General features: G+C 27.3%; 1 protein-coding gene across 1 annotated transcript in view; it reads right to left on the bottom strand.

Annotated features, from left to right (window-relative positions):
* The window catches only part of LOC106303087 (protein PHLOEM PROTEIN 2-LIKE A6), a 17479-nt gene extending 3865 nt beyond the window's left edge, over positions 1-13614 (bottom strand). The window contains 2 exon segments of the mRNA XM_013739447.1: positions 13148-13281; positions 13349-13614. Of these exon segments, the coding sequence (XP_013594901.1) occupies positions 13148-13281; positions 13349-13614 (400 nt within the window).
* Between the last annotated feature and the right edge of the window lie 887 nt (positions 13615-14501).

Below are 14501 nucleotides of genomic sequence, written 5' to 3' on the forward strand. Positions count from 1 at the left end.
CATCCCACTCTTTAATAACCTTTCTATTTTTACAATTAGAGCAAGGACATCTTAACATACCTGTTTTTGCTTCCGGTTGTCGGTGAACTAACCCCATGAATTCGGTTATACCTCGTTGGTATTCTTCCGTAAGCAATCTCGTGTTCGGATCCAAATGAGGTCGATCGATCCAAGAACGAAAATAATTTGAAGAAGACATATTTTTTATGAATCAAATTCGTGTGTAAATAGAGTAAGAGGGGGATGAAGATATGGAGTGAATGAAGAGGAAGAGGAGTGATTGTATTTATAGGTTAAATCCTGCCGACAGACCGAGGAAATTCCGACGGAATTCCGACGCCAACGGTTAGTTCGTCGGAATTTCCTCGGAATTTTGTAAAATCCCCAAACGGCTCTCCAACGGCTATAATATTTCCTCGGAATTCATCGGTTTTTTCCGAGAAAAATGTATTTCCTCGGAATTTCCTCGGAATATTCCGACGGATTGATATTTCCTCGGAATTCCGTCGGTATATTCCGAGGAAATTCCGAGGAAACCAAATTTTGTGTTTCCTCGGAAATTCTTCGGGATATTCCGAGGATTTCATTTTCCGTCGGAATGTCCGTCAGAATATCGCTGTTTTCTTGTAGTGTAAATACGTCCAAACTCCAAATATTTTTCTATAAGGGGGTGGGTGTATTGGAATAGGAGGTTTAGTAGATTTTGGTTATAAGATATGCGCCGTCTTAATATAGTAGTTTTAAATAAACTAAAACTCACATGCTACGAAATTTCAAAGGACTGAGGTGGAAACCGTCTTTTTTTGATAAAAAAAAACTATGTTAATAGTATCCTTGAATGAAAGTGGTACCTCCAGGAAATGTAACCTATGAACAATACAAATGGCCATATCAATTAATGAGTATAACCCGCAACATTTTAAAGAAATAATATTAAAAACTATGTTAATTAGTGGAGTTATTCTGAACCCCCTAGGTTGAACCTCTAGTTTCACCGACCAATAAGATTTCATTATTTCAAATTTGATATCTTTTAAAAAAAGAAACAAAATATTGTCTAGTTATATTATGTTTTAAAAAAAAAAAAAAAAAAAAAGATAGTAGTAGAAAAAGAATTAAAAAAAAAATATTTTTAACGTCGTCAACAAAACACTAAACCCTAAATCCTAATCCCTAAATCAAAATCCTAAATCCTAAACTCTAAACCCTTGGGTAAACCCTAAACCTTTGGGTAAACCCTAAACCCTTGGGTAAACCGTAAACTCTTGAATAAATTCTAAACTCTAAATAAAAAACACTAAAACCCTAAACCCTAAACCCTTGAGTGTTTTAGTGTTTAGTGATTTTGATTTAGTGTTTAGGATTTATCCTAGAGTTTAGGGTTTACCCAAGGGTTTAGGATTTAGGGTTTAATATTTTACTGACGATTTTAAATTTTTTTTTTTGTAGTTAATACTTTTTTTATTTTTTTTTATTTTTACCTTTTAATTTAAAAAACATAATATAATTTGACGATATTTTGTTTCATTTTTAAAAAAATATCGAATATGAAACAACACAATCCTTAGATAAGTCTAATTAGTGTGTCTCACCCCATCTTCTTTCTTTTACCTGTAAATTTATCTTTCTTAATTTACTATGAAAATCATTTGAAAATTATATTAATTAAAAAATTATACTTGTGGACCGGGAGCTTGTGATCAAGTGGTAAAGAAAAGAGCTCGGGATGTCACCATATTTCAAATTCGATCCACCTGTCATACGAAACTAATTCACATTTTTCGGATCGCCCTACACGGATACAGGCTACTGCTTTTCGGTCCATTTGAATACCCGGGAAATAATCTATCCGTGGGCTGCACCTCCCACCCGGAGATTAGATCTATGACTTTAAATAGACTCGGATTTAACTCTTTACTGTTCAAAAACAAAAATTATACTTGTGTTTTTTTTTGGTAATATACCTCATTTTAATATTTATTTTTTGATACACAGTAAGGATTCTCTGTGAAAGGATGATTTGCTAAATCTACTCCAGCATGTATTGCGCAGCAGTGATGCATATTATATACAGCTTATCACCGCATGCACAAAATTTAAACATCAGATCATAGAAATAGCACCATTGTTGGCATGAAGCCAATTTGAGAGTCCGAGTCATATTATGTTTTCTAATTCTTATCTAATACTAAACATGGACTAACATATTTTGAATACCGTAGGTAACCGCTAATTTGTTTCAATTTTTTAAAAATATGTAAGGATCTAAAAAACTGAAAAGTTAAGAGTAATTTCATTCACATTGTTACATCACTCACCTTGCATAGGAGAAAATGGTGTCTATTATTAAGATGAGTACTGCTGCGAGTGGCGGCCTTAAAAACATCAAAAACTGACTAAACATGTATTGAACATGAAAATATCTAATGTCAAAAACATGAAAATATCATACTAGAAACTGAATTTTAACTAATTATTATTTTCAGGCAACAATATGCGAATTTGAACTTTAGTAGTGAAACATTGCCTATAATACAAACCACTAATTTAAAAAAGTTACCCAAACCATTAACTATGCCAAAAGAAAACTACACTTTTGTTTTTTTGTAATACCTCATTTTGATATTTAAATTTTAAGGAAACACAGATGGTGAGTATTAGTGAGAACTCACACGGAAAGGCTCCCCTGTAAGAAGATTGTTTGCTATAACAACATAATATATACAAAACTATCTTGTTTTTTTAATATATACAAAAAATTATCTTGTTTTTTTAAAATACCTTAAAATATTTTTTGGATAACAATATAATATATATATATATATATATGAACTATTTTAATTTTATTTGGGTAATTTTTTTATCAATGTTAATTGAATTATCTAACTTAATAAATTTATAAATCGTTTTTATTTTTGACTAATTGTTATTATATTAATTTATAACCATCAATCCAATCTAAATTTATTTATTAAGGATAATAAAAGTTTAATCAATATAATTTTTAACGTGAGAAGTCAAATTAAAAAATTAATTCGTAAATATTAGTATAAATACTAAGATATTGATCTGCTGATGGAAATGACCTAATATTTCTACAATCAATAATCAATAAGATATCTATAAATATTTTAGTAAAGATTCAGTTTACAGTCCCGGATATTTATTCACATTCATAAAATATAGGAGTTAAATTTAGCATGATACGTTTTTTGGTATTTTTTTCTTAACGTGCTCTCGATGATATCTATACTATTATTTGAGAAGTGAATTTGCTTATTTGTCATGTTCTCTATGATTTTAGGCTTAGTCATTAAACAATTTTAATTTGACTGATTAAAGTTTTAATATCTAATAAATAAATGGTTACATCACTCACCTTGCATAGGAGAAAATGGTGTCTATTATTAAGATGAGTACTGCTGCGAGTGGCGGCCTTAAAAACATCAAAAACTGACTAAACATGTATTGAACATGAAAATATCTAATGTCAAAAACATGAAAATATCATACTAGAAACTGAATTTTAACTAATTATTATTTTCAGGCAACAATATGCGAATTTGAACTTTAGTAGTGAAACATTGCCTATAATACAAACCACTAATTTAAAAAAGTTACCCAAACCATTAACTATGCCAAAAGAAAACTACACTTTTGTTTTTTTGTAATACCTCATTTTGATATTTAAATTTTAAGGAAACACAGATGGTGAGTATTAGTGAGAACTCACACGGAAAGGCTCCCCTGTAAGAAGATTGTTTGCTATAACAACATAATATATACAAAACTATCTTGTTTTTTTAATATATACAAAAAATTATCTTGTTTTTTTAAAATACCTTAAAATATTTTTTGGATAACAATATAATATATATATATATATATATGAACTATTTTAATTTTATTTGGGTAATTTTTTTATCAATGTTAATTGAATTATCTAACTTAATAAATTTATAAATCGTTTTTATTTTTGACTAATTGTTATTATATTAATTTATAACCATCAATCCAATCTAAATTTATTTATTAAGGATAATAAAAGTTTAATCAATATAATTTTTAACGTGAGAAGTCAAATTAAAAAATTAATTCGTAAATATTAGTATAAATACTAAGATATTGATCTGCTGATGGAAATGACCTAATATTTCTACAATCAATAATCAATAAGATATCTATAAATATTTTAGTAAAGATTCAGTTTACAGTCCCGGATATTTATTCACATTCATAAAATATAGGAGTTAAATTTAGCATGATACGTTTTTTGGTATTTTTTTCTTAACGTGCTCTCGATGATATCTATACTATTATTTGAGAAGTGAATTTGCTTATTTGTCATGTTCTCTATGATTTTAGGCTTAGTCATTAAACAATTTTAATTTGACTGATTAAAGTTTTAATATCTAATAAATAAATGATATAATTCATTATTTAACTGATTACAAACTAATATTATAAAAATATCTCAAAAATAAATGGAAAACATTTTTGAAAAAAGAAGAAGATAATTCCATGTATTTATTTTGTGTTTATCTACATCTTTGTTTCTTATTTATTTATTTTTATAATAAGTATTATATATACACATATCATAATTAGATTTATCATTATACTAAAAATATTATAAATAGTTTTATACAAAATAACAAAAATTGATTTATATTTTTTTGTAAACATAATACGTCATGACATATTTTTAAAAATTATTAAATTTATTTTAGTATTAAAATACTAAAAAAAAGTATATTAACAATAACAATAAATTTGATTTATATTTGTTTGTTAACGTGATTTTTGTGATATTTACATTTTTATTCTTATCATTCTGTTGCAAGAATAACTTGTATTTGTTATTTAAGTTGAAAATTTAATATTTCTTTGCTTTTATTTTTACTAAATATTTATTGTTATCATCCAGTTGTAAGAATAACTTTCAAAAAAAAATATTTTCAAAATATTTTTTTTACAACAAGCACTTTATATTTATGAAATTTAAATTTAAATTTTTTTACTTTGAATTTTTCAAGAGTTTTAAAGAATTATAACTTGTCTAATATACATTACATATTAATGTTTTGTTTGTCAACATAGTTGGTCTGCCTGAGTGTTTACTCAATTATTATAGGAAGTTTTTCACAATATAATTATACATGTATCAATTATTTACTTTGACTAATATAATATGTAAAGCTGAGTTTGGTTTAACATTCTTGTGCTTTTGATTTATTTTGAGATTTTGTAGGTTATGCTAATTCATAGAATTTGGTTTAATGACATCACTTTATATTAACAACTATATATTTGTTTATTTAATTATATCATTATTTATAAATTAATATAATACAAATTTGTTCAAGATAACAACATATTTACAAGATATTAGTGTTGTTATCCAAAATATTTTTTTTAAATTAATAAAAATTAAGAAATTAAGAAATTGAAAGATTCATAAAAAAGTATAAATTTAATGTTTATTTAATTTTTTTGATCTTTAAACTAATAATATATTTATTAATAAATATTTATTAAATAACTATGTCCGCATGTGCGGGCAAAACTCTTAGTATATATACAAGATATGAGCCCGTTGCGTTGCAACGGGTTTTGTTTGATGTTTTAATTTGATAAAAATCATAAAATAATAAATAATTTATTATAGTTTTATGATTGTTTTTTGCATATGTTATTTGAGATTTATTTTATAATTAAAACTCGTTTTCACATATAAGTTCAAGCTAATATTTGTATTTTATAATCTTGGTGCATAGATGAATTGTTATAAACTTTGTACATAGGATTAGAGAAAATACTACACCTAAACGTTTAAGCTGAACACAACCTGAAATAAGAAATTAAATGAAAAGTAAAAAGAAATTAAAGTCAAATACACCAATCGAGTCAATGACAACATTAAATATGATTTTATGTACTAATTTAATGTTTTATTAAATAAGTATTTAAAGTTTTATTTTGCTAGGATTTTTTTTAAAAAAGGAAAACATTCTATTTTATAAATATCTTTTTTATTTACAATAAAATAAAAATAAAAAATAAAAAATACTCTTTCATAATTTTTTTAAAGATTTTAGAAAAGGAAAATTACTTTCATATAACCTATTACGATTATCTTCTCTTTAGAATTTCAGAAAAAAAAAATTACTATCAAATAATTATTTTTAGTGATTAATATATAATTTTAAAATTACTATTTTTACAATTCGTATTAATACTAATTTTACACTTTTTGTTTATTAAATAATTTTTAGTATCATGTTCATCATCAAATACTCTCTTAAAAATATTATCAAGTAAATTTTTACAATTCTCTTTTGGTTAGGACTTAAAAATATGATACAAATTTTTTTATAGGATTTTTTTTATAAAAAAAAAAACAACTGTCAAATATTCTTTTACAGTTTTTTAGGATATTAGAAAAGGAATTGATATTATATAATCTTTTACAATATATTTTGTCTAGGATTTAGAAATATAAAATTTCTATCAAATAATTAATTCCATTTAATAATAATTTTTTGAAAGAGTTTTCATTTTCAAAATTTGATTTTTCAATATCATTAATATTTTTATAATTTTTCTTGTTAATTAGATAATTGTTACTATCATGTTTATCATTAATGTTTTAAGTAAAAATTACTGTTAAATGAAATTTTAAAATTCTCTCTCGTCAAGATGTTAAAAAAAAAGAAAAAACTTGATTGGTTAAGATTAGAAAATAAGTTTTTTTAGAAATCTCTTTTATTCAAGATTTTAGGAAATGAAGAAATTATTTTCAGATAATGACAGTTTTTATTGACACATTCACAATCTAATTTTTTTAGTTGACACATGTCATAATTATATCAGGTGAAATATTTGAAGTTAATTTTGGTTTATATTTTTTAACACAAAATTATTAAAAAGTAAAGTTAGTTAATTATAAGAAAAATAAGATTACTTTTACATTTTTATTTTATTTAGACTTTTAAAAGGGAAACTAATTATTTGATAATTAGTTTTTCTTTTATATTTTTATACAGCTATTTTATTTTTAATAGAAACAATTCTGTTAAATTATTTATATATTTTCTCTTATACATACAAACACATGTCACAATATTATCAAATAATCTTTTGCAATTATCTTTTGATTAGGATTTTAAAAAATAAAATTACTATTAAATAATTTATAATTATTTTTTAATAAAAATTTTTTTTCTTAATATCTTAGTATATATATTTTTAATTATAAGATAGATTAACACATATCATAATCTTAAATATATAAGTGTCATGTGTCGCGATCATGTTAATTAGCAATTTTGAGAAACGAAATTTTATACGATAAGAAGATATGATCGTTGGGTGTCTATTTTAATAAATTTAATACTTATGAATTATTATTATTTCATGCTGCTCGGTGATCAATACATTATATACACGTGCATGTCTATAGTCAGATTTTAATTGGCATGCATGGTTATATTAATTACGTTATTAGCTTATATTCTTATTGTTTTTTTATTGGTTTATAGTCGAATTATTTTCTTACAAACCTAGCTTCTTCTTAACGTAGATTGTTATCGATAAAATTCGAAAAATGATCCCAAGCTTGCGTGAATGGCTAAAGCATATGGGTACGAGGCTTTTGATCTCTCTTCTGATTTATGTGATGTATATCATAGTATTTATTCGTCTTCATCTTTGATTTTTTTTCAGCTTCAAAAGTTTACGGAAAACTAAGATTTCGAAAATCACATGGTACGTAGGGATAACTATATTCGCAAGGGTATATTCGCATGCATACAAAATTAGCAAATAAAACAAAACTATGATAGTCGCATGTACTTTCTGTATACTATTAATCACAATTACAAAAAATCAAGTAAAATATGAATATAGATAGAAATTTTTTGCTTTATATAAAAAGAATCTTAGGTATAATATAAATTCCAGAACAAAAAAAAAAAAAGAAAGATAAGAGAACGTTTTGGTCGTCGTATTTGAACCCTCCTCCATTAGTAATAAAATAATGTTAATAGAAAGTTATTGCTACCTACATGAACAATATGTTACCACATGCCTATATATTTTGTTAAAAGTTACATAAATTATACTCTCTCTGTCGTCGTTCTAATATTTTTTATTGTTACATAAAAAATGTCACTTTAGAATTTCAATACAAATTATATTAATTTTCAGTTGAAAATTAATCGCAAAGTGCATTAATTTTATAAAATATTTTATTTTTTTCAAATACTATTGGTCAAATAGCTCTTATTAGTAACACTTTAGATATATTTCAATTATTTTCTTAATATGTGTGAAAAGTGTTAAATATAACACTTATTAAAAAAAAGATGGAGTATAAATTATATGACAATATCTATGAACTACTATACATTGTGCTCGTAACACCAGCAGCATAAATTTGATAGGCATATGTATGTATTGAATTGGTAACCCGGCAATTTCGGATAAAGCTAAATATATTTTAACATATTTAACATGTTTTTACCTTATGTTTCTGATGTATAAGTTTTGATTTTGAATGTTTGACTTATACATATATGTGATATGATCAGCTTCTTAAAAAAGTTCACTTGGTGATGTCAAATTCTAAAGCTGACGACTAGCTCTCTTGACAAGGATTTTGTGGGCCAATTGTCATGCTCACGGGTTCGACGTCAGGCGGAGACGGACTGCCTATTCTGTCACCAAATGCGGTATTGGGTGTTGGGCTTTGTCCCTAGCCCAGGTAAAGCCCTCCCGGGTGAAGTGGACCGCTGCCTAACCGGGTCCAGGGGAATGATCCACGTAAGTGGGGAACCCTTGGATTATCAAAAAAAAAAAAAAAAAAAAAAAAAAAATTCTAAAGCTGACATATTTTTTATAACAAAATTATAGTTGGTGTTAACAATATAATATATCAATTTATGGATATTGTCATGTGATTTAAGTCATGTAGTTTAAAATACATTAATTTTTTGTGATCATGTGGAAGTGTATTTGTTTGTGTAGATAACAACCCTTTTTTTTAACCTCAACTAAAGAAATAATTTTCTTGTTTTGGAATCAACAAAATTCGAGCATAGATTCTCGCAACGGGGCAAGATTCAGCGATTCAAGAGGTGGAGTAGACTTTGGCTTCGTGGACATCGAAGCACATGATCAGATGTCAAATGTTTCTACTACATCACAAGAACGTCCATCTTCTTCTTCCATGACATCACAAGAACGTTCAAATTCTCTACGTTCAATCATTATTCGGTAGAAATTGGTAAACATTTCATGAAAATCTATATGAAAAGCCTAATAAACGTTTATTGCGTAACCATAAACCTCTATATATTTACATGAAAATAAATGTGAAAATATTCCAATAAACTTAGTTTGTTTCCTACATCTATTGATTTGGCATTATATTCCAAGAAAATCGCTTCTTTACTTACCTTGTTGTCGTCAGAAGTAGAAAACAAAAGAATAATAAATAGAGGTGATTGAGATAATACTCAAAGAAATCTCTATTTAGAGTCCAACTTATTAATATTTCTACTTCTAAATACTATTACAGAAGAAAGAGTATATCAACTCATCTCTATTTCTTCTTCTGAAATATAAATTGCTATTTTTTTCTTTATATATAAATTAGAAAAAAAAACATCACATCTATTGACCTCTCCTACAGCCACTTATCCCCTCATTTTTTGAGTGGTTTTGCACTCCAATAGTTTTTCATCTACTTAAATTTTAAGGGTGGGAGGGGGGACGGGTGGTTGGTGAATAGAGTACATCCTCGAATTTGAGAATGCACTATTCACCTCCTTAAAACAATCTCTACTTTTAACTTTAATCCCTACAAAAATATATTTTTGACAATCACATGGATAACTTTTTTTTTTATATCATATTTTAGTTCTTATCGTTATATTTTCTTAAAAATAGTTCGATTACAAATCATTTTATTAACATTTTTTGTACTATTTATAGTTATATATGATTATATATTAGTATATTTCTCAAAAATGTTTTTATTTAATATGTTACAAATAGTACATTTTATTAGTTTTTGAAAATTTAGTGATTATAGTTAATTATTAATAATATTAAGGACTAAAGAGTAAATTACTAATTCTTCTTAAAAAAATTGACAGTGACTTGTTGAAAATGCCTTTATAGAATCATGTTTTTTTATTTATAATGTAGTCTTTTAGCTTTAAAACTTTTATAATTATAACCAAAACAAATATCTTACAGTATTATAAAACATATAATTACACTTTTTATTTATATAGTAGTCTTTTAAAGAAACTTTAGTTCAAACAAAGTCATAATTTTATGAAAATACATTTAAAAATATATAGAGTTAATTATCTAATTTCATAAATAAAAGGTATTTGTTGTAAAGTTCAAATAGAATCTTTTGAGAATATTTACTTTTTAGAGGTAAAAATAGAAGTATACAAGAAGTTTCTAATCACCGGAGAGGAAATGAGTAAGTCAAAACTTTCACTGATAAAAATCCTTAAGACTCTTAAATCCCAAATACCTGTTGCATCAGAAAACCAAGAACCCAAATTACTCTGTCTCTATGATGATGCTGATGAAAGCAAGAACCTTGCTCTTAAGGCAGTGAGTTTTGATTGTTCCTCCACTTGTCTAGCTAATCGAATAAAGCCCCCAATTGAACAACGAAGAAAGGAAGATGTCAGAGTTTAAAAAAAAAAGCATGTTAGAGTTTCCGACAGTTGCGACGGACTTGTCTACATCTTCGACAAGACCAAGTTATCCAGCCATGGGAAGACCTCAAAGTCTCCCTTTTTCCAAGTTTCAGCAACATGTTTAGGCAACATGACTCCAAAATCCAAATATGTTTTCTTTCCCAGTATTTTGGAAAGATCATGTTACAGGAACATACAAACTAGTCTGATAACATAACTACAAAAGTTTTACCAAAAAAAAACATAACTACAAAAGGAACAACTGATGGGTTCATTGGTTTGCGGAACAAACGAAGATTTATTTGTCATTTTGAAGGATATAAGAAGAAGGTGATTATCTCAAAGCTCTGACTCATTTGCTTCTTCGTCACTCAATTCTTTATTCTTCACACTTTCTTTTGGTCCTTGTGGCATTGACTTCATTCCTTTTTTCCAAAGTTTAGACTTTCCATTGTGAGCTAGAATTTATCTCTCTTATAGTCTATAGTTTTTCATATACTTGCTGATTCTAGGGGTTTGCAGCCTTCTCGTTGACTCGCTTGATCGGTTACGCTTCACCTTACGTCCAAGCTCTCTCCGCCACTTTAACAATCGTCTTCGTTGCGATCCTGATGAAGCTCTATGTCAACTGGTTTCTCGCTAGGGTCGTCGTCGTTGTTGAATCAGCTTCGGGGTTAACGCCCTGAAGAGAAGCAGAAGCCTTAGTCAAAGGAATGGAAAGTGTTTCTCTTTGTTGGTAAACTGAGCCTCTCGTCTAGATTTAGCAACGTGGCGGCTTCAGTTCAGATCGATGAGGACGTTGAAAACGGCGGGTAACTGTGGACAAACGGCCTTCTTCGGGGGCCACAGCGGTTACGTCTGCGTTGCTAACGATGTTGAATAACGTGGCTTCGACCACCGTGATGTACATGATCTGCAAAGCTGTTCACAGGGATATAGCGGAGGAGTTTGCAAAGAGAGTAGGTTAGCTTGCCTTGGTCTCTGTAGCTTACAACAACGACCGATGAAACATTATGATGAAGAACTAAAGGTTAGTGTTTGTATGATAAAGCAAGTTTGTATACTAAATCATCTTCCATGAACGATAAACGATTTCATTTTTTATAACAAACAATGTCATTACAAGAATACATTTCATCAACAAACTGTAACCCATCGTCAGAAAAACGAAAAGAGTTTTTCTCAAAAAAAGAAAAGAACGAAAAGATCCCTGTAACTTTGTCTTTCCCCATGTACAAAAGAATCCACATAAGACAAGAAAAATGTACTCTTCTAAAATACCAGAATGATAGATGTACTCTTCTAAAATAGCAGAATGTTATTTTTTCTCTAAAAAAAAAAAATATTAGATTAGAAATTAGTTAAGTAGAATTAGTGTATGAGAGAAAAAATCATCAGTTTTGGTGTAGATTACTGACAAAATAAATATGTCAGATTGTACACACATGATACAATTTTGTTAAACACCATTTACATAGATTTTTTTTTAATGATCCAGTGACAAACTCATGACTGAAGAGAGTTAGTGCAATGACAAGATATCAGTTGTTTGTTGAAACACCGCTATCACAAAAGAAAAATCGTTTGGTAATTCATATTTAACGATTTGGGAAAGTCTTGCTGCGGCAAATAAAAAGAACTCCATATTAAGTCTGCCAAAAGAAAAATAAAAAAAATCCAGGGTGTTGTTAACTTTCTCTGTCTAAATCAATTAGTCTAATATTTTAATGTGAATTATTAAGAGGTTCTGAATGGATATATATAATACTTTACAAACATAAGCTCCGAACGTCGGTCATCTTCCTGATCACGTTGGAACTAAAGTTGAATACCGTCAGTGAACTAAAGATAAACATTAAAACAATAATTTTGCTTCAGACCATTTATAGGATAATGGTGAGTGAGACAAGAGAAACTTCAATGATCATGAAAAGTGACAGTTTTTTTTCAAAAAAAAATAAAAGTGACAGGTTCTCAGGTCAAGAGTATATCTCTTTCTTACAAAATCTTTATTCGTTGAGAATTAACTAACAACATATAGAAGAAAAAAGAACCTTTGATATATACTTTTTAAGAAAACACACACACACAACTAGAAGAAAAGAAGAATCGACCATGAAAAATTACAGAAATTCAATTAGGTCACAACTTTTCGGTTTTGGTCCTCTTGAGATCGGGAAGCTCACATGTGTAACTAGAGCATGATTATCGCTGGATATTTTAGAGTTTCTTAATTTTTTTTTCTTTTTTTTTTATCCGAAAAAAAAAATTAAATAGTAACCAATCGTGAGCTGTCACGTGTCAGTGGGGTCCGCGAACAGTACATAAAACCGATCCTTATTTCACCATTTTTGTCACCGGTTTTATGGTGATATGTGGAGCCTACCACTAACTTTCTGTGTAAAAACTCTTTTAGAAACTAGCGATGTTGATGGTCTTCCAATCCTTTCTCCTTTTTCTCTCAGAATGAGTTTCGTTTTCCTTGAGTACTCTAGCTGTTACTATAACTCTCACAACCTCCTTAACAATTTCCTTGACAAAATCAGCTTCAGGCCTGCCATAAGAATATACCTCAAGTCATTCATAAAAAAGAATCATTAATTTACAGTTTGGTTTTGTACCTCTCGTCTCTCAAGGACAAACCCATCTTGCCGGAGATACATTCCAGTGCTTCCTTCCACTTCTTGATCTGATATCCACTAGAAGCTTTTGCGAGGTTCCAGAAGTTATCACCAAACTCACCCGTCTGTCTCCGCACGTCACGTGCTCTCACCTTGTAAAAGACTGGACGTTGGAGGATGGACGAAGCACTTGTCTTCTGCTTCCATGTTTTTATCTTTTTTGCCGTGGAATCAAGACCAGAGATCTTATATCTTGTCAAACACATCGTGTAAAACCTCAACTTTCATTTTGAAATGATATTTACCATTTAGCAAAAAAAAAACTAAGTGTTTTCCTGCACCATCTGCAGTAGTAAAAAAATTAAATTTAAATTACATTTAAAAATAATTTTACTATTATTTTAGATTATATTATTTTCTTAATAATATGCTACTATAAATTTTGATTTAATTGAACATAAAATTAAGATAAAATAAACAATTTAGTTTATTCTAAATTATATTTATGAATAGATAAGTATATTTAAAATTATAACCATATATATATATTTATGTATTTTAATAAAATATATTAAATAAACTTGTATAAAATTAATTAAAACTGATATAAAAGTTGTATAATTACCAAAATAAAAACTAAATGATATTTATCAAATTTGTAGATATATAAAAGAAATTAATAATATTACGATTACAACTTTATAGTTTTTTTTAAATGTAAAAAGTAATAAAATTGTATAATTATAAAAAGGTAGAAATATGTAATATTTTAAAATTTTAAAAATATTATTTTATTATTTTATATCATATTTAAATAGATTTACTTTAATGATGATGTATAATTTACTACCATGTTTTACAAGTTTACAAAAACTATAAATAAACATTAAGTGTAATTATCCATATCACATTTAATCATAAGTCATGTCATCATTCTAATATGTCATGTCATATTTCTTTAGTGAAAGTGATTGTAGAGAAGACATGTGTCAAAATCACTTTGCAAATAATCTATAGGGGATTAGAAAAAAAGACACTCTCAAATAATAAGATAGCAATATGAGATAATTTGAAAATTACTCCATTAACAGTTTGAAACTTAAAAATTACACTTTCTATTTTAATTTTAGTTTAGAAAAAAAGACACTCTCAA

The sequence above is a fragment of the Brassica oleracea genome, chromosome C7, assembly GCF_000695525.1.
Source record: "Brassica oleracea var. oleracea cultivar TO1000 chromosome C7, BOL, whole genome shotgun sequence".
Lineage (NCBI taxonomy): Eukaryota > Viridiplantae > Streptophyta > Magnoliopsida > Brassicales > Brassicaceae > Brassica > Brassica oleracea.